This window comes from Alosa sapidissima, chromosome 20 (assembly GCF_018492685.1).
Source record: "Alosa sapidissima isolate fAloSap1 chromosome 20, fAloSap1.pri, whole genome shotgun sequence".
Taxonomy (NCBI): domain Eukaryota; kingdom Metazoa; phylum Chordata; class Actinopteri; order Clupeiformes; family Clupeidae; genus Alosa; species Alosa sapidissima.
The window spans coordinates 1,336,371-1,362,341 of NC_055976.1; the positions used below are offsets into that span (position 1 = coordinate 1,336,371).

A 25,971-nucleotide genomic window follows, 5' to 3' on the forward strand; every position below is an offset into this window, starting at 1 on the left:
ATTGTTTTTTTCTGAATACGGTCGATATTCGGAATATTAATGTCACTGTAAACGTTTTGTGACAGATGAGGCGGTGAAGTCCCCTCTATTTAGGCTACCTGTACAAAACGCACCCAAGCATGAAAACCCTTGCTTTTCTTGTTAGGGAAATAGTGGACGTGATGAAGACAAGATGAAGTATAAATTCAGTTTTAAAATCAACCTGAAAAAATCCCTCAACTGATTATACTGCCAGTGGTTTTTAAAATTGAAAAAGCACCCTGGCCAACTTTCCTTGTCAATAAGTGAACATAACTCAAGTGTGCCAAAAACAAAAAAAGATGTGTTTTAGTTTTTCTCATTTCCGCCAGATTTTTGTGAAAAAAAAAAAAAAAGACACATCTTGTTTACTTTAAAAAAATTTATTTTACAAGCATGTGGTTGTCTCAGTAAGAATATATAGCACTGGATAGCATGCACATTTGGATGAGTCGTTCTTCAGAAGCACACATAAAATTAGCTGTCATACCAATCCAGGAAGAGGAGTGAGAAGGAACACATCACCAAGAAGAATAGGATCCAAACACGGAAGCCAGCATTGTTTTTAATAGCCTGAGTGATAAAAAAAATATATATTTTTAAAGCAGACATTTGAATTGTTACTTATTCTTTATTATTTTCTATGAGAAAGCATTTCTTACTTCTCGGATATCCTCATTCCCTTCTTTTACATGTTCAGTGGCACCAACAACAAGTTGGTGGATACTGTCTATCTCGGTTTCCTGTGGGAAAATGTATTTAGATGTGTTTCATTTTCTCTCCAGTAATGTTTTCAAAAGTTGTATTTAGTAAATTAATGCATTTTATACAGAAGCGTACTGCATTCACTGAAAAAACCTGGCCATGTTCTTCTGACTGAATGACTGTATTATCTTATTAATTCAGAAAAGCAGTCAAAAGGTCTTGAGGTGTCGGTGCAAGTTGACAAGTTTATACTTATGTTATCTACACTACTAAAAGACATTAGTATTTTCCACAATCTGCACCAACAATAAAGTAAAACTGAATTAAGTGCAAAAAAGGAAAATCTTTGCTTTTTGGAGCAATCTCTCCCGTGAGCTGAGGGGTGGTTTTCTGAATTCATGACTTGTTATTCATGTTATTAATTCAGTAAAAAAGCTATGCTTCTTTTATTAATTACTATAATCGTATTCATTCAGGAAAAACATGTCTGTTTATTTGTTACATTTGTTACACTGTAAAGCATTTTTCTGAATTAATGAGATATTAAAGTCATTCATTAAGAAAAATGCTTCCATAATGTATGATAAAATATTTAACAAAGCATAGTAACTTTATCAGACTAACAAGGTATTGACTAACCTGTTGCAATACTTTCTCTGCAAATATTTCCTGTAGTCGAGAGATCTCTACCACTTTCCCCTCTATTTGCCTACAGTGAAATTAAAATAGAAAGAATGCAAGAGAGACAGAGAGAGAGAGAGGGGGGCATTATTAGGGGTACCTTTGTAGCTTGTGGCATGACCAAAGACAATGAGATAAAGTACAGTACCAATTTCTTTTTTACATTTTTACGGCACATGGGTGAAAGAGTGGAGTTGAAATAATGTCTGCATGCATGGCTACATAGAACAGGCTCCCAACTGTTTGAAACAAGCATTTTTCAAAAGGAGATACTCAAGATTATCAATTAAGGTTGTGCTATGCAGTATATAGTGCCTTATATGTATATATGTGTATATATATATATATGTAAATAACGGAAAATCCTATCTGGTGATACCATATTTAATTTGTTCAAATGACAGTAATGTATTATCAGTAAATTCTTTCAATGTGTTTATGCCACTGGAATGACGCTTTAAGGCTATGTTTGCCCAACTGAACAACTTGATGATTGAAAAGACATTTTCAGACCTGCCAACCTTGAAGAAATTTGTTGAGTACTACCTCAAACCGGGAGCGGGGGGCGGGGAGTGGGGGGATTGCTCACATTGGCTTCCATGCAAAGACCGACCAAACAACATAAATGTTGACAATCTGTTTTAAAGCCTAATACTGATCTATGAAAATCACTGGTGTTGACAGAAAGGCCTGAGGATGTTCATTTTCTGGTCTCTATTCTATCATGTCTGGTCTATTATTACCTCTTTTTTTGTGAAGAAATACATCTATCCCTCATGTTATGTCGGTGTCTTTCTGTTCCTCTCATGATTAGTGAAGGAGGGTTCACATTGTACACAGCATGCGCTGTGCTTGCCGCTAGGTTGCTCTTGGTTGAGGTTGTTGTGGTTGCCGCCGGATTCAGCGCAAAAGACCTTTAATTTACAGCACGCCAAGTTCATCCGCAAGAGCAGCAAAGCACCCGAAGCAAGTTCTTGCATGCGCAAGCCATTGAAAATAATGGGTTTCATTGCGCAGCGCTGCCGCTTTCGCATACAATGTGAACCCGGCTTGAGGCTACAATGATTACATATCCCAACTAAAGGCTCAGGTCCGTCTGGAAGCCTGGGTCTCGCTTCTTTGTGCACAAATAATCAATAATTATGATCTATATGTTACAAAGTAAACAGACAAATTACACACATATAACTGAGCAGCTCAAAATATGTTGCTAGGTCCAGTTTCAAATTTGTTGCAAATAGCTACGTTTGGCCTTGGAAAGGTCTGCGCTCCCTGAGAATGTTGACATGTCTAACCATCAGCGACACATGGAAAATATATATGCTAACTGAAATAACTCCTAAACAAGCAACAACTTTCCAAGACGACATCAGTGAAGATTATTTTTGTTTTGCAAAGTAATTCAAAATGGCCAGCAGTGGTAACGTGAATTTTTGAGTAACAATTATTTTCCGCTGCTGCAAGCAGGCTACGTGTAACAGAAAGTGAGAGCGATAAAAAGCCCACCTTCAGAAACAACTGAGAGGTAGGTCTGCAAAAATAGCAGAAAGAGTGGCCAATCACTATGTGTCACTCTCACTATACATCACCCTCACATGACATCGACGATAGTCTCACTCCAGACTATGGAAAATGTGATTCCCCGCCAAAAAAAATCAGGTCTTCGGATCTACACGATTCAAGTGAATAACATATTTTGACTCAAAATGGCGAATTTCACTGAAAAGCGACTAGTTTGCAGGTATGCAATATCCAGCCAACTCCGATGCAATCGGTAATCCACTTGTACGGACTTTCCCCACAACATGCGACTGTAAGGTACTATTCATATACTGCAGAAGTGTGGTGCTGGTGTAGAGAGCCCCAGGGAAGGTGCAGCGCGTCAAAAAAAAAAAAAAAAAAAAAAAAAAACTTTAGTTCACTGCAGCGTATAGTGAAGGTGCCCCAGCCAGTCGCGCCACGGCCAGGGCCCCAGTCGAGTTTTTTGACAGAAAGCTGGACGAATTGCGATCACAGAAGAAAGTAATTCAAAGTTTTGGCACAATCAATACTAAGGCGACTGAAGCATCATATTGCGTTGCATTGCATATAGCTAAGGCAGGTAAACCTCACAACATTGGTGAGACGTTACTCCTCCCTGCTGTTAAAGATGTGTTCAGTCATGATGGGAGAAACTGCTGCTGCCAAACTAGACGTAATACCAATGTCTGATAACACCATCCAGTGATGCATCTAAAATATGGCATGTGATGTGAAGGAACAGGTGTTTGTGTTTGTGAGAGCCTTTTTTGTTTGCGATTCAGCTGGATGAGTCTACCAACGTCGCTAGCTGCACTCAGTTGATGGTGTATGTATGCTACATTAAAGAGCAGTGTCCAGGAGGAGTTTTGCACTACAGCTGATGAACTCTTTTCGATTTCTTGCAAGAGAATCACATTGATTGGGGCCGCTGTTGTGGAATCTGCACTGATGGTGCAGGAGCAATGACAGGCTGTCACAGCGGTCTGGTGAAACAGGTGCAGGCAGTTGCCCCTGCTGCTGTCTGGAAACACTACATCATCCATTGCCAGGCCTTGGCGACTAAGAAGATGCCCAAAGAGCTGCGAGCTGTTTTGGATGAGGTGGTCAAAATTGTAAATTTAATTAAGTCACGCAGCTTGAACGCCCGTCTCTTCTCCATCCTTTGCAATGAGATGGGCGCTCACTTTCAACAGCTGCTCCTACATTCTGAGGTCAGGTGGCTCTCTTTAGGGGAAAAGGGATGCTATGTTGGCATATCTGTCTGATATATTTGAGTGGATCAATACCCTGAACAGCTCACTGCAGGGCAAAGACTGCCATGGGTTTCTGGCACATGATCTGGTTTCTGCATTCAGGAAAAAGTTGGACCTGTGCTGTGCCCGTGTTTGACGAGGTTGGCAGGAGGTGGTCGTTGGGCATCTCAATGGGTTGCATCAGCAGTCCGGGGAGTATTTTGGAGCAGAGATGATGGGAAATCAGTGGGTGAGATATCCTTTCTCTTTCCCTGTGACGCCCTGTGATGGACTGACATTGCAGGAGGAACTGTATGGATTTGGACTCCAATATGGATTTGAGGCAAATAATGACTAAAATGTCACCTCTGCGTTTTTGGCTTTCTGTGGTAACAGAGTTTCCTCGCCTCTCCGCAAAAGCTATTAACATTCTAATCCCCTTCACCTCCACCTACTTGTGTGAGTGTTGCTTTTCAGCGTTGACCTTTATTAAGACAAAGTATCAGTCAAGGCTGCAGTGGGAGGACAATTTGCATCAATTCCTATCTACAGTGCAGCAGACCTGATCCCACTATCCCACTAGACCTGGTACCTACTGTACTTTAAGGAAGAAGTCCACATACATTCCCCCTAAGTACAGAAATGCTTCATTAGACACCTATTGCCGTTTAGTTGATCATGATGTTAGATCTGCACTTAAAAACAAAAAGAGTATAAGGTGTATAACAACATGCCCAAAGTCGAAAGGAAAGCTCTTACAGAGTTACGCAATGATGTAAACACAATAGTACGCCCAGTGGATAAGGACGGGGCTATTGTCATTCAGCACCTCTCCGAGTATGAGGCAGAAATTAAAAGACTATTAAATGACAATACGTTCTACACTAAGCTCCCCTCTGACCCTACCACCCATTTTAAGGCTATAAAAAGTTGGTTTGATGCTGGTGAACTAAATAAAAATGAATTTGAATTCATGAAAAATAATTTCCCCATCACTCCTGTAATTTATACTCTCCCTAAGGTACACAAGTCCCTCTTGTGGGTAGGCATATAGTCAGTAGCATTGGGTCATTAACCTCGTTTCCACCTTTATTGGTCACTGCCTGAAACCATGGGTTACGTCTTTCCCTTCTTAGACCAGAGATTCTATTGACTTTATTAACAAACTTAAGACCATAGAATTGCCAGCTACCGAGTGTCTTTTAGTCACTTTAAATGTTGCTAGTCTATACATGGACATCCCACATAATGGGGGGGATAGAGGCTGTTACATTTTTCCTGGGTCAATTGTCTCCCACGAACAAACTCGGCACTGCTTGCATTGCTGATTTGACAAAGATACAGTAGTATTGACCAATAAGTATTTTCTCTTCAAGAGCGACTACTTTTACAAACAAAGGGAACAGCTATGGGAAGTAAGATGGCCCCTAATTATGCCAATCTGTATGGGTCTTTTTGAAAATACCTTCATTCTTGATCCACTAACAAATCCATATTTTGGCAACATTCTGACCTATCAGCGCTACATGTACATAGAAAACATTTTTCTCATTTGGCTAGGCACTGCAGAGACCCTAGAGAACTTTCATCAATTTGTGAACTCCAGCAACAAGCATCTAAATTTCACGTTAGAATCTGACCCAGAAAGAATCAGTTTTCTGGATGTCAATGGTTATCAAACATGAACATAACCTTCACACTGACCTATACCGTAAACCCACTGAGAGGAACACTCTACTACGGGGTGACAGTTTCCACCCTACACACTTAAAAGTCTGTCCATCAGCCAGTTCCATAGGATTAGACGCATTTGCAGTTCAGACACCCAGTTATGACACACAGGCCGCTGATCTGACGAATAGATTTCTGGAGAGGGGTTACAAAAGTGAATGGGTTGAGGCGACCGCTGAGAGGTTTAGCACCATCTCCCAAGAGGATTCTCTTAAACCCAAACCCAAACCCAAAGCCAGCAGACAAAAGACGAATCCCCCCTTCTGTGTTACAAGATATTCGCCTATGGGCTCTGCACTCAGAGGGATTATATACAAACACTGGCACATAGTAGAATGACCCCAGATGGCGAACATTTTTAAAGAACCACCTAAACTGGTCTTTAAATGCCCCCCCAACATCAAGGATCTAACGGTTAGAACATATATCCCTACGAGTTGACACACCAGTCTCATTAACATCCCCGATGGCAATTATAGGTGTGGAAACTGTGCACAGTGTAGTTTCATTATCAAATGCAAAACATACACACATAGCGGAAAACACCTCAGTGTTCGCGGTGTAATCACCTGCAAAACCACCTTTGTGGTTTACTTAAGTGTCCATGTTGTCTAGGTTACGTTGGCAAGACATGCAGACCCCTACGTACACGCATCAGTGAACACCGCAGTAATATTATGATGCGGGGATGAGCGAAGTCCTGTCGCCGCACATTTTAAGAAATGTGTGCACAACATCAGTTCCCTTTGTTACATGGCCATAGAGAAGGCTGAAAGGCTCCCTAGAGGCTGTGACCATGAGCGGCTACTTCTACATCGTGAAGTATATCACATACACGCCCTCAACACCCAGACCCCATTTGGTTTAAATGAGGAGTTTGACATCCTTTTTTGTAGATGTTGTTGCTCTATACGGTACAGTACATATGTAGTGTGCCCCTCCCCCCTTCTCTTCTACACCACTTTTGTTATATTGCAATTTATTGGATAGTCCTATTACTATACCGGTATATGGGTTTCTTTATTATTATTTTTTATTGTTTATATTAGTTGATAGTTTTGGGATGACACTTGTAAACAGATGTGGGTAGCCTAATATGTAAATGTTTTATTCCTCTATCTTCTGTGCGAAGAAGGTGTTATATAATGATGACAGTCTGTAGATCAACTAGCTCTGAGCCATGAAGCGGTATTATTGATAATGATCACCGACACTGACTGGATTATTACTCCTGAATGAGAGTATAGTTCCACGTGCTGTTAACAACTAAGGCAGACATCCATAGACCGGACATAAGGCTATTAAATTTGCGTCATTGGCTGCAGATAGTTTCAATTGTAGATGCACTCATAGCAGCCTTCTCACATTCCTTCTCATTTCGGATTTAAAATGCACAACAGTGCATTTAATTAGGCTACAATTTAAATGGACATTTTAAACGCTTTTCCTCACATTTTCCATCTCGCTAACTGAACTATACAGTAGCCTAAATGCTCATTCATCTTTCGGCTATTGCGTAAAAGCCTCTTGTTCTGACATTTATTCATTTCACATCATTTAGAACTGTAGTAGTAGGCGCTATTATCTATCCAACCACCCAGATATGGCACTGCAGAATGGTTTGGGGGGTCCGGCATTGACAAGTTTGTGTACCTTTGGCCTAAAACATCAACGTTTTGGGCAATATTGGTGGTTGCATATTAGATCTGAAGTGAATTGGGTCGCGATGGTCTGTCATTTTTAAAAAGTGGGTACCCAGAAAAAAAGTTTAGGAAACACTGGCCTACACAATGCAGTGAAATAAACAGGAAAATAAAAGGGAGCCCACAAAATTCACAGTTTAATGAAAGAATGTTACATTGTACTGCTAGAGACTTGTTGCTTAGCACACCGTGCTGGAAATACCAGACGCTTTTCATGTTATGCCCTAGAGAAATAACTGTAGGTTATTCAAATATTATATATTGTTATTACGCACATAGGTGACAAGCGCTTCCTAAATACAGCAATGTTGTGCCTCGCGGGCGGCTTAGCCAGCAATGTTGGTGCGAGATAATCTGAAGACATTTTTTCCAGACACCTCAAGGTGTAAGAAATAGTTATTTGTAGAGGTCTCTTCAATTAAGTTTTTATTGCCTGTCTTATGTCCTAAAGTTATGAATGTTTTAAAAATGACAAAACAATTTGTACAAATTATATAACGTTTCAATATGCTTACTTTCTCTATGTCTTTTTCCTTTTAATTATTGATCCTAGGCACACCCTTGACCATCCTAGGCACACTCCAAAAACCATAGCAACATCCTAGCAACCACTTTGCATGCACTGGTATTTCCTTCAGGAAATGCATTTCTAGTCTTAAATAATGATATAGGAGGGTATTGGGACCAATAAAAACTATGAACCATTACTATTGCAATTTGTTTTGGGTTGGGCCTTTTTGAGCTAGATTGACTGGACTAAAGCCTATGGCCTGCATCTCTGGTGCTTAGACCCAAAACATTTGAATAACAATCCTTACGGAAACAATAGGGCTTCACACCTTTAGTGCAGGACACAGCCTGCATCTCTGGTACTCGGGCCCTAATTAACTGGAAATGGAAAAGAAAGCAAGGCCTACCTGACTTCATCCACCAGACTGCTCATTTCACTGACCAATCTCTGATTTTCCTGCTCAAACTGAGAAAAAGGCTTATATTAGAAATTCAATTGCAAAGTACATTAATGAATATGTGAATGAATGATGGAATTGCATAATCTTTTTGAAAATTCATAATTGAAATAAATAATTGGACACTCTAATTCAATATTATAATCTCGCATTTCAAATTTCCTTTTTCTTTTTCAAATTCGAATTTGAAAAAGGAGTCAAGAGTACGAAATCGACGCAGCGACGATAGTTTAAATACCGTTACAAAATCGATTTTTGGAATTCTATGAATCAATTTTTTATTGGTACAGCTTGAATCACAATACAAATGTGAATCATTTTTGCACACCCCTATTCTTTTTTAGAATTCATTCATGCATTACTAAACTATGCATTTATTATGGTTTATGTGAGAAATAAAGTTTCACATTTTAAGCATTCACACTATGTTATGTTGTTGTAATTATTGTAACTATGTAATTATTGGTTAGTTTTTGTGTGTGTGACTACTGGCCTGCTTTTAATGAAACTTGGCAGAAATGTGTAGCATGGACAAAGGAAGAATCAGTTAAATTTTAAAAAGTTAAATTAAACTCAAGAGGATGCCTTTGAGTGCCGTATACTGCAACATTAGCAGAAGCAAAGATACATTTGTTACATTTGTAAAAAAAACTAGCTGAAAGGGAAACTAAATGTCTGTAAGCAGCATGTGCTCCATAATTCAATGGGTTCTTTCTTAGCTCATGCCACACCTTTCCACCAATGGACACATATAAAAACATAACTCCATGGCAGGTAGGGAGGTAATAATAACAAATAAGCTTCTGAAGCAATTCAATGTTACATGGCTAACAGACTAAGAAATTGCATAGTTGTTTTCCAGAATGACTTGATAAAAACAGTTCTGTACCATCTGTATCTCTTCAGGAGAAAGCTCATCATCTGTTTTGCTGTCTTCCCATAAAGGTGCACTGCTTCCTGGCATTTCGGTCACTGTCTTCTCTGAAAGTGAATAGGTAAAGAGGACAAGCATTCACTAAATTTGTTCTGAAAATATTAGTTACATAAATTGTACTATAGGGCATGAAAGGTCTATTATGTGTGACAAAAGTAATTGCTATATGCATTTATATCTGCCACAGGAAGAATATCGTTAATTGGATGTTTATGTTATGATGGTATGGTATTGACAGATGCTTTTGTCCAAATCAACTTATCGTATGAACACTACATCTATCTATAAATAACAGGAACGTCTGTCTGTCTGTGTTTGTGTGTTATTCGCATATCTGTCGAACCGTTCTGTCGGTAAATTTATGCATTTACCTTGGCATTATTCCGACAACCTATAATATTTCTGTTCAAATTCTATGTCTTCATATTATTTTCAGCCCTTGAAATGACTTCAGTTTTACAGCCTAAACACATTGTCAGGTAAGCAATGTTTGGGCAGTAATATAATGAAAAGTATTATTCATAGCCAGCCCAAACTGTGTAGGGTGGAAGACAAACATATTCTTAGTGTGACTGAACAATTACAAATTTGTACAGCATTCTCATTGATTTTTTTATAAGGGCCTAGATTTAGGCCCTTATAGAGTAAAAAAGGGCCAGTGACATTAAGGATAGTATAAACTTGTTTTTGTACGCTTTTGGTATCAATCATTATTTTTTTCTCTACAAACTACAGTATATGTTATTGATGCTGTACCAATATTCTCTCCACACCGAGTCAAAATCATTGTTTTGCTTCAGGGCCAAGAACGAAAACCCATAGGTATACAATGTAACCAAATGTATTTATGTATGTATGTATATACGTCGTACGTTTTTCATAGTTTGGGACTGTTAGTTAGTATGAATTGACATGAACCCTACATGAAACATTACCGTCTACAGCCGCGAGACGGCACTCTAGGCTTGTGGAATGAGATCGGGAGCTTGGTGAACTTGCGACAGGTCAGACATTGTTTTGTACTTAAGCCCAAAAGTTAGAGGGGGTTCGGGGTGTCACCACTGGGAAAATGTATTAAATATTGTTATATAAATGCACAAGTTCTGCCCACTTTCAGTCAGAGATTAGGGCTTGCACTATGCCTAAAACCCACGTGAATACCGTAAATCCTCAAATTTACAGGCCGGGATTCTATTTATGAATAAAGGCCGGCCCCCAAATAAGCCGGGGTAATAATTGCCTACATTGTTTCGATTTAACTCGTCATTTGACACGCACTCAAAATGTTATTTTAAACATGCATCTTGTTTTCGCTCTCGCTCTCTCGGAGGTAGCCTGGCGAACATTTGCTCTGCTGCTGGCTTGTCCCTCCACATTGCCCAAAATGCTTGATTGCATTGCATTCTCCACATGTTTAGCTAAATTTTCATGTACCACATCAGCATTTTTGTTCAGTGAATCTTTTGTAAATTGCATTACAATTACCGTCGGGCCACCTTCCTTATCGCCCAGTTCGCCTCAGCTTGATTAAGATTCCCGGTAGAATTATCTTTTTGGCCTCTATGTTTCCAGTTACATAATCTTTCTATTCTTGGTCTTGGATTTTGTGAAATAAATTTCTAAATAAATGCGACTTATATGTTTTTTTCCTCTTCATGAGGCATTTTTTGACTAATGCGACTTATACTCTGGAGCGACTTATAGTCCGGAAAATACGGTACATCATTTGCACTTTATACATGAAATTACTAGAAACTGAGCTATCCCCATGTTGATTTTCATGTTCCTACTAGCTACCCCACATAGCATTTTAGTCCTATGAACACTACCAAAAATACAAATCACACATACTTTTATCCTTAATATTTTCATGTGCATTTGTTGTAGAGACTTCAACATTGTCTCAACATTAATGAAGTATTGTATTTACAGACAAAGCAATGATTGGTGCCAAATGGATAAAAAAAAACAAGACCCTCAAAAATACATGACCCTCAATATCACCAGTTTTGCAACTAAAACTTTTAACTGTCCAATCATACCGAGAACATGTCTGTCTTCCACCTATTATGTTTAGGAAGGAGCAGAGACACACGGAATGCGTATTACACTTTTTCTCAACTTGTTCACTCACACTACATTGCATGCGCACACACCTAACATCACGCAGCTGTTTCTATAACAACCAACACTGCTAGACTCTATCTTCATAATAGTCCCCTTACTTTTTCCTAGCAGTGTGTACATGTATATAAATGGGTATTGTTAATTATGTGTACACAACACCACCCTACAGAGTTTGGGCAGGCTAGGAATAATACTTTTCAAGATATTAATGCCCAAACATGGCCTCCAAGAGGCATTTCTGAGAGTGTAAAATGTATACAATATGACGGGTGAAAAAATGTATGAAAACATTGGAATTTAACAAAAAAAAAATTACAGGTCTAAGTTTTGGGACCTAAATATTAGGTAGACAAACTTTTAGTAAAATCTGAGACAGTAAAACAACCATTTTCCTGAATTTTGTCTGATTTGTCACAGAATGACCCTTTTTTTGTGGTACATTAGATCCATTCTTTTTTGCTAAGATTTTCTTTCATATGACAAGAGACTCAAAGCTGTGTAAAATCTTCTTCAGCATACCTTCTTTTCCAAAGAAAATACAATAACATGTCTGTATCAGTGACTTGAAATCATGAACACTATAATGCCTTAGTGCATTTCTTTTTTTTTTTTAATCATCAGGTCTGCAGGTCATTAGGGGCCTGCAGGTCATTGTAGGTCTATGGTCTTACATGTATGTATGTTGTCTTTTACATGTATGCAGTCTTTATGTATGTATGTGGTCTATATGTATGCACAGAAGCTCTATGTAGGCTTCTAATGGGTGCATGTCGACTGGTGTGCTTGTGTATCTATGTGTGTTTGGGTGTCTGTGCATGCTTAGCAGCACATATGTCTCGTTCTTTGTATGGTGCCCGGATCCATGCCACTGAAGCACCCCTGGGAAATGACTAACTTTAACAGACTTACCCTCGTTGTCCAGAGGTGCCACTGGTGTCTATCGAAAGGGGGTTACGCTATAAACAAAGTGGTTTTCCAATCCATTAAGTAGAATGTCTCAAAGACGTTGCGAAAATATAATAGCGGGGGAAAAACTCACAAAACATCGCTTTATCATTATTTTTGACCAATGTTGTTGTAATGTTGTTCTCTTTAAAAAATAAAAGTCCAATAAACACATTGGGAAGAAAAAAAAACCCGATGGATTTTGAATCTCCGTCAGCTGACATTTTAGAATTAATCACGCTGTGTGTTTCTGTTTACCTGCTGTACCACTGCTATCCTCTTTCTGTGCTTTCTGCATGGTCTGCTCTGGAGGAGTCTTCACCTTACTTTGGTGCTCAGGTTCAAGCCTTGAACTGGAAAAAGTTCCAGTCAGCAAGTTTTTTGGATTACAAAAAAATAATATTAAAATCATAAGACTTTAAGAGACTTAAGTGAGAAACATTTTTGAATACTTGAAATATGCAGGAGTTTCCTATGATTTGAAACATGTTTTACAGGTATTAGTTTTGGAAAATCTTCACATTCATTTCAATGGTATATGGACATGTAAAACACTTGTTGTTCTACCATATTTCAAGAAAAACTAGTGAACAATACATTATCATAAGGAAGAAACAATGGTATACAGTAGGCTCCCTGCAGTCTTAGCACTGCAATGTAATAAATTAATCTGCTAGTTGACGCTTGATAGATTTCATGCCTTCCTGTCTTATTGTAATAAAAGTATGCACTCCCACTTACAGTCGCTTCTTGTCTACAACTCGTTTTACTCGTATAGCCCTCTGTTCTGAATACAGTTTGCACACACCTGTTAGAGAATAAAATATTATGTGAACAAAAATTCAAATAAGCCACATTTTAATATAGTTTCTGTAAGAGATAATGGACGACATGGCTTTCGGTTATCAGAAAAATAATGCATGTTCATGGTGGTAATGCAGCCTCGATGTACAGATAACCAAATGCCGTGGAGTCCATTATCCCACTTATACAACTGTTGCCACTTGTGTTGTGTTAATTTGCAGCTATAATTTCCCATTTTTAAATCACTAAAACGGTCTTGTTTGTAGAACTATTTCTTTCAACCACATGCCAACTAATTTCTCAACTTGCAGGACAAACTGTCGCTAGTAGTTCTAAATGGATGGTTACTATGGCCAAAGGCCAGTCGTTAATTCCATCTTTCTCATTGTCAAGTGGGCATATCCCTGGATTCTGTTGGACCTTAGCTTGTAAAATTGCTGTTTTACTTAGTCTACTGCAGTGCAACTGAGCTAAATGCCACCTGAGTCATACAGTATGTCCCAATGTCACCATGCTCTGAACATCTGTCAGATCACTAATTTGTAGCTCTGTTGCAACGTGACACTTCATTTAAATTTTTCAAGGAGTTTGGCGAATTGATATACAAGCGTAATGCAGCCAAAAAACTGGAACTGCTTTGTAGGTGTGAAATTATCGGAAAAATAATTGATGTTCTAAACACAGCATCACAATATGAAATTCAACCAAGAAAAAAAAAAAAAATTCTGACCACACCTTTCAGGTACACTTCTACAAGGTCTAGCATGGCACCATGATGCTCCTTAATCTGTAGTGAAATGACTTGTCTCTCAGCTGCACACACAAAGAAACAAACACACAAGGACACAGTCATGTAGTACACAATAAGAATATTCATGCCTGACTCATTTATACACTGAATGAATAGAGTGCTTCAATAATTCAAGGGAAATTGTTGGTCAGAATTGTGCTCATATCACAAAATCTTACATTTTATACAGCACAGCATAAGACCCACTTCAGTCACCACTAAAAACTCTCTGTACCCACTAAAAAAATCTCTGTACCCAAAATGATATATGTTATACATGTTTATTTCATGAAATAACTCCCTTTATGGTCATGAAATGGCTTTGATCTACATTTTGAATATGTGTATTTGGTCCTTATTTATTATCTCATGTTTTTTATGTTGACTGAGTGTACAGTACCCTCCAGAATTATTGCCACCTTTGGTAAAGTTGACTAAAAACAGGTATAAAAAATAATCTTTTGGTGATTTATTGTACTCTCAAAATGAAAACAAGGAAAAATCCACCCTTGAAGGAAAGCAAATTTATTCTGAGAAAAAGGGAAATCTCGTAAAGAAATAATTATTTTTAACGAAAACACGTTGCTCACAATTATTGGCACCCCTACCCTAGACAAATCTTATATATAAAACCTAACAGAAGGACTTTCCCATCTAATTTCAACTTATTTAAGTTAATCAGAGTGTCTGTGAACTTTCAGAAGTAGTTCATGCTACAAATTATCGTTTTCAGAAATGAGTAGCAAGCAACAAAGATATCTGACACACATCACAAATTTCCCCTCACTGAATGACTTATTAGCATGAGAAATGCTCCAATGTAACAACTGATATGCTGCCAATGTGACCGTCAAATGTTCCGTCTAGTGTTCAGTACATTTTTTAAAAGAAAATACACAAAAAGAAAACGAGTCTGCTTCTCTGACTGACGTCTATATAGCCTACCTTTACCTTGTACTTGCAAAGGTCAGTGCCTTTGGGAAATGTTCAGGTTGGAAGCTTTATGCATCAGTTAAGTCTGGCATACCATGTACCAAACTAACGTGTAGAACACGTTTTTTAATGGTGTTATTTAGGTTACGTTGACATATTAACCAGAAAGGCTATGCTAGCCTACAAAAAGATGAATCATCCTTTTGAATGTCTGTGTTCCGCTTTCTATTTATGCTTAGCGTCAGGGTTTTCCTAATTGCAACAGTATCATTACACCTGGCTAAAGAAACAAAGTCTGCTTCTTTTTGGGCTAGATTCCTATCCATAACATGATGGTAAAATTATTTTAATTTAAACATTGCAGCCTAACTATTGGCAGTACTATCAACTTATGAAAAGCATTTTCATTTACCAGAAATAATAGGCTATTTAAAAAAAAACAAAAAAACTCTAAATCCAAGGAGAAGTGAGAACATCAGTTGAGCAGCCGCACGAGAGGAGGCAAAGAGCCGCAGGTTCGCCACCCCTGCACTAAGGTATAAAAATAAAGTGACACAGAGGCTAAATCCTCTATTCATTTTTCAACATTGGAAAGACAAGATAATACACTAAATTTATATAAAAAGAAAGTGTGTTGACATTTGTAAGTCAGGGAATATCTATAAAAACAAAATACTTTGTTGAAAATGCCTATATTTACAGCTAAAACAATGATTGAAAGGTTCTAATCAACTCGAAATGTGACAAACATGCTTGGACAAAGACCCATGGTTATCTTGCCCCCACGTACAGTATGGAGGATGGTAAGATAGGCAAATCCACAAGAACCTCTGTTGGAGAGTTACAGAAAAAGGTATCATCTTGGGGTCACCAAGTCCCCCAAAACATCTTCAAAAGTGATCTCACTGCTAATAGATTATTTAGAGGGCATGCCAGGTAAAAGCCTGTCCAGTCATTTAATTACCAATGTAAACGGCAGGTGTAACTGAATGGTACTGTGACTTCGTCTGGAAGTGTGGTCTATAATTGTCAGATGAAATTAAAATTCCGCTTTTTGGCTTAAGGCAGTGGTCATCAACCCGTCAATATCGATCAACCTGTAGATCTTTAGGACTTACCCAGTAGATCCCGAGAATAACAGGAAAAGTAAAAGCACAGTCATCAAATTCCTGCATGTTTGGCAACATTTACAAGGCCTAAATTTCAGTGCGGGATTGCGGGTATAGTGCATGATTTATTCAAGACCCGCAACTCTAGCCATCATAATGCGAGAAATTCCCGCACACATTTTACATCGCTGTCTGATAACGTTAATGTAAAAATGGAGCGGCATGAATGCGGGACCGGACGGACCAACTTTTGACGTAACCCCATGCAGACACACAAACACGCACAACAGCACTTTGCAGGTGCGCTCTCTCTGTCTTGCAACAGGACTTGTCACCGCTGAAGTCAAATTATACTAGGTGCTTCTACAACTGCTACCTGACAGGAAATTAAAACAAAAGTTTAGCTATCAGGAATGGTCAGGAATTTGTTCTCCATTTGAAGAACGTAATCCATTGCAGACGTGCACAGACAGCTACAGACACGGAGCGCATCGTAGGCCTGGTTACTTTCACTTTCTAGAGTGCGCAAACATTATCAAATTTATCATGACACGTGTTGTCACAAACACTTCAATTAGAAAATCAAAACCAAAATCATGTAAGTAAAGACTATGTTAAGAGTTTTATATCATTGACGCCTGTATAAGGGGTTGGAGGATGTGATATTTTTGACCTGATACATTTGCCTAATTAAAAGGCCTTAAATTGGAAGCATTTTGGTTTTGATTCTCTTTTGACGCTTCGAGGTAGATCTTGCCTTTGTTCAAGGCCAAGGTCAGGGATCTTGGGCTCAAAAAGGTTGGTGACCACTGGCTTAAGGCATTAAGATCAATTCCCAAAAGATGATTTTATATTCCTCTTTTTAGTCAACTTTTAGTCAACTGTAATTCATACAAACAATTATTTTTTTTTACATCTACTTTGGAGTCTTACCCTCCATTCGTAGCTGTTTAATAGCATCAGAACAGGTCCTTATAAAGATTTGAGCATCTTGATCAATCTGATCCCTCTCAGTGTCTGTCATGCGGGTTAAATCTGATGAGATAAGGCTGAAAAAGATGAGCACACCAATGTATAACCATATTAAAGGTAACAACAGGAGAAAATCACATGACATAACCTAGCGTGAAAATGGCGATACAGTTTAACTCCCATACCATATAGCTCATTGTGCTCAAAGTCTATCGTAATAAGTTACTTCAGTGCTACCGTCTCCATTTCTGCTGGTTCTTATGGGTTAAGAATGTCTCATTACTCAGCTTATAATTAGTCAGCTGTCAAAAAAGCACTCGACGTTGGGTGCTTTTCTTCTGAGAAGTTTAACTTTTTTCGGTACACAATATATTCCCAAATCGGACGGTACGCCCCCTACAGTTCAATACGCAGTGAACTGTGATAATTTGGCACATTTATCATGTTCTATAATTTTCAAAACTTACATAAAACTTGCGCAGTTAACTGCACTGTTGTATCCTACATGCATAGAACATCTCTGGAGTCTATGAGCCCATTAGCTCTCTGTGCAAATAGGAGTTCAAGAAGACTGTGACACTTGAACAGGAGTCACTGTCTTTATTATGCGCTGTGAAGGAGCATCTTGGATTTCAGAACAGTGGCTAGGATAGTACTTTACAGAAGACTGTAAAGTAACATAGTCTGCAAGCCTACCCAGCTAAAAGCTTCTATCATATCTGCTGCTACCAGAGCAGGGGCAACGAACATGGGCGCCGTGGCCATCCAAAAATTCCTACTCTGGAAATCACATAATTATGTCCAAAGATAATAAACAAACTTACCTGCCCAGGTTCACATAGTCCTTTCTGTGTTGCAGCAGGAAGTCTTTCAGTTTTGTGATATTTGAAATCTATGGAAATCAAAAACATAAAAAGCCTCATATATCACTTGTTTATTTGGAATTTTCAACGAATAACAAGATGACAAATTAATGTTTAACAAAATTTGTAGAAGAGAAAAAATGGTCATGCTACTGATTTATACGACGGAGTATTAGGGCCACACATGAAGAAAACAAGTATTTTTGCCATGACGAGATTAAACTCGACATGTCGACATTAAACTTAACATTTCGAGAAAAAAGTTGAAATGTCATGTCGACTTTAATCTCGACGTGTCGACTTTAAAGTCGACATCATGCCGACATTAAACTCGAAATAAAGTTTAAACATAGCCTACAGTTTAAGCTATGTAGCCTACACTAACACACAATATGTGACAATCATGAATAATAGGCCTAGCAGCTACTTCAAATAGGTAACTCATGATATTTCAACGAACTCATGATAACTCATGATATTTCAACTTTATTCTCGACATGTCGAGTTTAATCTCGTCATGGCAAAATATTTGTTTTCTTCATGTGTGGCCCTAATACTCGTAGATTTACCAACCAAATTGCAGTTGGTTTGAAGTCACATTTTAGTCTTCTTTTACTTTTAGTCTTCTTTTACTTTACTTCGTTTACTTTTGGATTTCATCAGTGGAAGTGGAACTTTCAATTTTAGTCTAATTTTATTGTTCATTTAGTGTTCATCAGTTTTAATTTTAGTTTAATTTTAGTCAATGTTTTAGTCATCATTTTGGAACAGAAAATCCATTGTGAATACATTGAGCCAATAATGTGGTGTGTTGTGGAGACATCCTGCCAATAATGTGTTGTGATCTCGCCGCTGGCGCAAGATTGGTGTCGTGAAGCCTTGCGCACACGCATTTCTGCCGAAACGGATGCCCGATGAGTGCCCAAAAAGCGTTGCAATATGGCTGCCGAGTGGAGGGACTTGCCTAAAAGGACTTTGGTTACATGCAGGGTGCAATTTGCCGTCGCATTTCCCTACTTCTGGTCTTGTTATCCCTGCCTCTACTTAATTATTTTATCCCCAGTGGGAAAAACATTTACGGAAAAAGGATTCAGTGCAGCAATGCTTATTGTCATATTTTAGAACCCTCAAAATCTGATAATTGAAAATGCAACGGAGCGCCACACAGATGAGAATGAACAGGTTGTACGAAGCAACTTACATTAAGCATTAAGCTATTCTGGGCCAGGGAGCAACATCATGCACCGGGCCCCTTTCATTAGGTCAAGAACCATATAACTTATTTGCATTTTTTGGCTCCTTTTTTTGTATTTTGTACCCTCCATTTATGTTCCCTTCTTTTCTGGCTACAAGATTTGTTTTACAGAAATGTTTTCCACTAGTTTAGCCTACCAAGAACAGAATGTTTTGATATCATGTCTTGACTCTTGCCGATGGGCTAAGGGGCTAATAATAATAATAATTATGTTATTATTATTATAAGGTGCGAAGCCCTATTGTTTCTGTAAGGATTATTAGGGCCCGAGCACCGAAAGCGCAAGGCCCTATTGTTAGGAGGATTATTATTATTATAGTTGGCGGTATCCTGCCGCGCTACGCTATTTTTTGAGGTGGTTCCCATGGACGAAAATCTCATGAAATTTGGCACAAACAACAGGTGAGCGATAAATCTGTCATGGACAAAGGCTTGGCCCCGGGTGTGGCCTATGGACTCCGTAGTGCCCCCTTGTCACTTAGTCTCGTGGTTGACATAATACTTTCAGCTCTGCACACCAAATTTGGTAGGTGCGTGTAACTACCCAAGACGAACAACTTTCACATGTACATTGCATTAGCCACACCCAACAGGAAGTGAGATATTTGGGATTTTGTGCGTTGTGCACATGAACGGATTTGACGCACTGTGGTTGGCATATAGTTTCAGCTACACACACCAAATTTGGTACGTGTTTGTAACTCCGTAAGATGAACCACTTTCATATGTACATTGCATCAGCCACACCCAACAGGAAGTGAGATATTTGGGATTTTGTGTGTTGTGACATGATCAATTTTGACATACTTCTCCTAGACGATTCATCCCATTCATGTCAAATATGATGTCAAGATGTTGTTGATTCTAAATTGAGAAGTCTATGGAAGCAAATTAGGCTCAAATGTGTTGTACGTGTGCATCATATTTTGAAACTGTAGAAATTATTTGTAACTGTAAAAATGATCTGTCGATGTTACAAATATACCCTACACTTAACAAATTTATTCTACGGGTACGGATCGGTTTTACAGATAAATCATCCTACAGTGACAAATATTTTACCATTACAAAAATATTCTACAATTACAAATCACTATTCTACACACAAAAAGTTCTATAATTCTACAGTTACAAATCTTTTCTGCAGGTGCACAGACTTTTGCACCACTTTAGGGATGAGAAGTGTCTCATCTGCATTGTGTGTGTGTGTATCAGGATTTGTAACTGTAAAACAGATTTGTGACTTTACAAAAAAATAACATGAACAATTTTTAGTATTACCGATATGTCCTTCACTGACAAATATATTCCACAGGTACTAAACCTTCCACAGTTACTGTCTTTCAATTACAAATCTATTCTGCCATTACGAATCGCACAAGTACATTTTTTGCAAGTACGAGTACTGTTCTAGCACTTCTTCTTTAATAGCCAATGGCGATGCTCAGGTTTGGCTAGCCAAATCATGAATCTCAGTTCATCCAGCAATCATCGCTTGAGGTAAGCTTATATCCACTAATCATTATTAATACAGCCAGTGGTCCTGATACACAATTTTTTGGGCAATGTTGCTGGGAACTAATGAGGGCAACAGACAAATAACTTTGTTAACAAAACCACCGCAACATTTCCTGGCAACATTGCCCCGTGTACCATCAATTTAAGAGATCTGGGGGTATTTCAGAAAGGAGGTTTAACAAACACTGAGATAAAACTTAACCTCTGGGTTGTCTGAACCTGTGGCGAGTAAACCCGAGCTGTCGGTTCAAAAACACCGGTTACCAATTAGAGCACCGTATTTTTCAGAGGCGGAGTAACAAGTTCTCCTCGAGGCTTACGAGGTGGAGAGAGCTGTAATAATAAAAAAAAAGAGCAATACTTCAGCATCTGCCAAGGAACGAGACCTTGCTTGGCAGAGAATAGCCTAACTGACCGTGTAAATGCGTACGTTTAGGATAGCCTATTAATGTCAAAAGCACAATATATTAAATAATTCAGTGGACATTACGTATTGACTGCTTTGAATGGTGCTTTCTTTAAATGTCATTTTCTATTTTAACGCAGGTTTTGCACTCCAGCATTGGAATCAAGGTAAGCTGGGGTGATGAATGTCAGAAGGCATGGGTATCCTCTATCCCCGAGTACCCATCAAGTTCTCCTGTAATTGCACATATAACATTAAGTTACAGCCTACACATGAATTAGTCTGTAGTGGATCTGATGATATTCCAGTAAGGTATAGGCCTAACGCACCCTGTTGAAATGTGTCGCTAGATTCCCGGTACATCCTGGCATCGTGTACTGGCCCAGGCCATAAATTTCACCTCCACGTTTATGATAAGATGTGAAGCATCACATATCATCTGGCAATTATTAAAGGGGCACCAGGCAACATTTTTTCGTGTTAATTAATCATCTTCGTAAGTCGGTATATGGTTAAATGACTCATTACAGGGCGAATGAAGACTCTCTCGCCACCCCTACTGCCTGTAGGAAGAATATCCCACTTGCAAGTTTGGTGTATCCTACCCGCTGACCTTCAGTCTCACAAAGTCTCAGACATCGTGAGAAGCAGGATCAGTTTACATCCTGCATCCCCAGCACAGAGGCAGGCTAACGAAACGCTAGCGATTGTTACAAACGGGTGTGTATTGGTAGAGCCGGCGAAAAAGCATGCGAAAACCCTTGACGGAAGATGCAAAGAAAAGGAAAAGAGCTTCAGACCGAGCGAAGGCTCGCACACGTATCGGCACGTACAGACGGTAGGGGGAGCTTCGTAGAGAAAAAGCATCAGGCTTGCCTGGTATCCCTAAATAAAAATGTGTTTTAAACACCATTAAGAGACCATCCAAAATTAGAAGTGGCCTATCCATTAGACCTTAATTCTAATGTTAGGAAATCCTGAAATAGCCAAGGCCCATTAATTGAAAGCTCACCAGCAAAGATAGCCTATTGTCGGTGCAAATTTGGAAAACTTAAAATAAGTGCTGACCTGCCATTTGGTGAAACTACACTTTAATGATCTTCCTGGGTTTGTGGCCAGGAAAACAATGAAGTTGCGCAGGAACTGCTTTGCAAGGCAAACTTTACCCACCGACCGACAAAAACTCGCAGTCGGAGAGCGATCGTCGATGCACATAATTTGGAGAGAGGCAAAAAGTGTAGCCTATTAAAAAACTACAAAAAAGTAAAAAAATATAGAAAATAACTAAACATCAACATTTTGGGCTTTTTCCCTTTCCTGTTCGACACATTTAAAATGGCACTGTTTTAAATGTTATTCTTATGCTGGGATACCCTGCCATGTCAACATTAATAAATCATTTTATTCTAACCCTCATTTATTCATTTGGCTGACATTTTATCCAAAGCAACTTACATACATCGATTCTTACCAGAGCAAGTTGGTGTTAAGAAACAAAATCACAATTTTTCTGGCTATTGCATATCGTGCACACATTGTAGTTGTTAAATATATTTTAATAACTAGGAAAAACAGCAATTGGCATACAGTTTTACTCACTGCATAGTTTATTCATTGGATAAACAACTGGGTCTGGAACTCTCTGGAAATTGTTGGACTATACTGCACTGAACTTGCAGAAAACTGGAAGGATGTGAATGCTAGATCAAGCCAAAACTGAAATGGCTTGACTTCAGTGCTACATCCATAGATTCTTTAAAGATGTTGTATGTTCTGCTCCCTACAGGGAGTTTCAAGGTTGACATGCATGTTGATACAGTTGGCATTGACCCTGCCAACAACTCAACATACATGTGTTCTGGGAGGACAGATGATCCCATCCAGAAGACCACCAGGTCTTTCAATGTTTCTGAAGAACCTGTAATTAGGCTTGGAGGGGGGTTGTGGCTATGATGAAAATGCCTTTTGTATGCTGTATATGCCCCTGCAGAGCCAAACGTGTATTCTAATTTATATGATCATGTATCATGTAAAAATGTATTGAAGCTCACCTGAGCCTATAAGTATATCCTGTGGTGATTATATACCATACTCATAAATATAAGTACCTAACCTAAACCTAACAGTAGTAGTTCAGAAAACAATTACATAGGTAAGTCATGTTGAGAATGAGCTTTTTTCAGCCTTGACTCTCATTTTGGATTAGTCTTGACTTGACTCAAAAACTTTGGACTCGGCTTTGTCTTGGACTTGAATCTCTTTTGACTATATGTCTCGACTAGTCCTGGCTTGGACTCGACATATAAAAGACAGTCTTGACTACAGCCCTGTACGTACTGCCAAAACTGTTCTGAGTATGGTTTTGTAAGCATTCCTAAAAATAAAGCATTTCATTCAGTCACAATCATTATTTGGCAATGGTCTAGTAATAGTCATTACCATTATTTTTAGAGCTTTTCTTTCATATAGGCCTATTAAAATGAATTAATTGGATATTTCCTTGACACTCACTTCATGCCACCCAGGCACCCACCATGAAACATCTATTCTACATTATGTTTTAGAAGACGTTCTGTTAATATTTGTTTAATTATAGGCCCTACTGGAATGTTATGGAAGAATGTTGGTCCTGGAAACTTCACGTAGTAATTTGACTAATTTGCTGACAGCTAGGCTTCTACATGAAATAGCCTAGGTCCTTGCAGTGAATTGATATTGGAGTTGTGTCCTACGGTGTCTTCAGAATTGTCACTGGGTCCACGTTTTTGATTATGACATCATGTTGTTAAAAAGTTACGCAGTCTGTTTTGGTTTATATGCAATGACTTGTGCTGAGTTTACTTAACAAGTTCATCAATTCTCAATCAATTACGTTTGCTTTTTGCTTACGATTACTTAGTAAACTGGGTAGGTTGTTAACGTGAAATTGTCGTGACGTATCTGATGGATACTCACCACCTCCTTAGCTTTGGATGAAAATCCATTGATGGGGCGACTTCTCTTGAGTATTTCCTCTTTCTGTGATTCAAAAGCAAGACCTATTGCTTTATTACGCGTTTTCACAGTTTTGACACTAGCTTTGAACAATAATGTAATATCCACAGCCATTGCAAATAAGCTAGTAAAAGAGAACCGTCATATCAAAGTGGACCAACTTCCAGTCGCACCTCCTTAACTTCCCGTATCATAATAAAAGTCCTTATGGTTCGTTCCACCGAATCGGTGCCTTTTGCGTCCCACAACATATAATCAGTTGTAAAGTTGCTTTAACAACAAATACATGTGTAATTTAAAAAACTTAATGTTACCATAGATCTGCATCAATATAAGACCAAGTAAACCCAATAAAATACAAGTTCAAATGATTAAAATCACATAATAATGATAAATCATGGCTAGTTCAACACGCCAAACTTTTGGGAGTGTGGCACCACACACACACACACACACACACAGTAAGGTTGCCAACTGTCCCGAATTGTCCGGGACATGGATTTTGGGTGATTTTGTTTTGGCTTAGGCTAAACGCACCTGGAACAAAGTGTCCAGTGCCGCCGCTACCGCATGCGCATCTCGCACTGTGCTAGCGCACCAAGGGACAGAGGGGCACCACAATTTAGCCAGATAGCGGCAAAACTTCTTTTCACTCTTCTTAGAGAACGTTTCCAATGTCAAAATGCACCAACAGCATCTTAGATAAGGATGATGGTTTTGGGTCCTCTCGCAGTCTCCATTTATGAAGCACATTTCACTTGAACGTTATATGCTCATTTAAATTCGGAACGCGTCTGAGCACGCATGAGAGGGAGACAGAGTTCTAGCTGGCTTTACTGTAATTTATATCTCCTTTTTAATATAAGAAACTTTAAAAAGGAAATCATGATTACAACAAAAACAACGCTAGAGGAGATTGCGGAATTATCCGGTTCCCACTATTGACCATTTTATAAAATGTGAGGGCATTTTACATACTGTTGGCTGCATGCACTGTGATTTGGAATGTGATAGAATATGAAGATGGAATTAGTGAGTCTTGAGGTCTTCAATAATTCGTTTCCCTAAACTAAGCATTTACATGAAGCACATATGCCAATTGAAACACATTCCTCTCAGATAGCTAGGTGGCTACCAGGTTCATAATTCACTTTTAATTGCGAACAGAAAATATCTAACATCATCATTACATGCTTCTATTTCCAAATAAAAGCAATGAAGGTTTATACCAACTTATAGTATGCTCATCATTTTTAATATTGTGCTATAAATGTGGCACAAACAATATAGCCTAGGCTATATTTGAATGGATGGCAAAATATTATGTATACCATGCTCTTAAAAGGAACAGTGCACTATTTATAAATGAGTTAAACAGCATCAAATCGGTATTATTTTTTAAGAAATTAATATTTTAAAACAAAATTACTTTGTCATTATTATCATTTGAATAATATAAAACAGTAATCCGGGACGAAGGGCCTTTGCCAGACAGGTAACAAAGGACCCAATGGTCACTATGAATGACATCCACAGTTCCTTAGAGAGGATGAGAAAAGCGTAAAGGACAAACATCAGTGCAGCTCAGTGCCTGGTTCCTTCCACACACACCGTTGGGAATTGTGGCCAAATAGTTCAGTCTTCGTTTCATCAGACCAGATTTTACTTCTCATGGTCTGAGAGTCGTTGAGGTTCTTTTTGGGCGAATTATTGAACTCCTGGCAAAAAAACGGCTTCTACCTGTCCACTCTACCATAAAGGC

At 38.6% G+C, this 25,971-nt stretch overlaps 1 protein-coding gene across 1 annotated transcript; it reads right to left on the bottom strand.

Moving 5' to 3' along the window:
• Positions 1-385: 385 nt before the first annotated feature.
• Positions 386-24,391, bottom strand: stx18 (syntaxin 18). The gene is made up of 11 exons (XM_042073552.1): positions 24,171-24,391; positions 17,998-18,065; positions 17,135-17,250; positions 14,105-14,182; positions 13,307-13,373; positions 12,824-12,918; positions 9,449-9,540; positions 8,509-8,567; positions 1,363-1,432; positions 681-761; positions 386-591 (listed from the first exon to the last, which is right to left on the bottom strand). Exons 1-11 carry the CDS (start codon positions 24,321-24,323, stop codon positions 496-498), a joined length of 975 nt encoding a protein of 324 aa, XP_041929486.1. The 5' UTR covers positions 24,324-24,391; the 3' UTR covers positions 386-495.
• Positions 24,392-25,971: the final 1,580 nt, after the last annotated feature.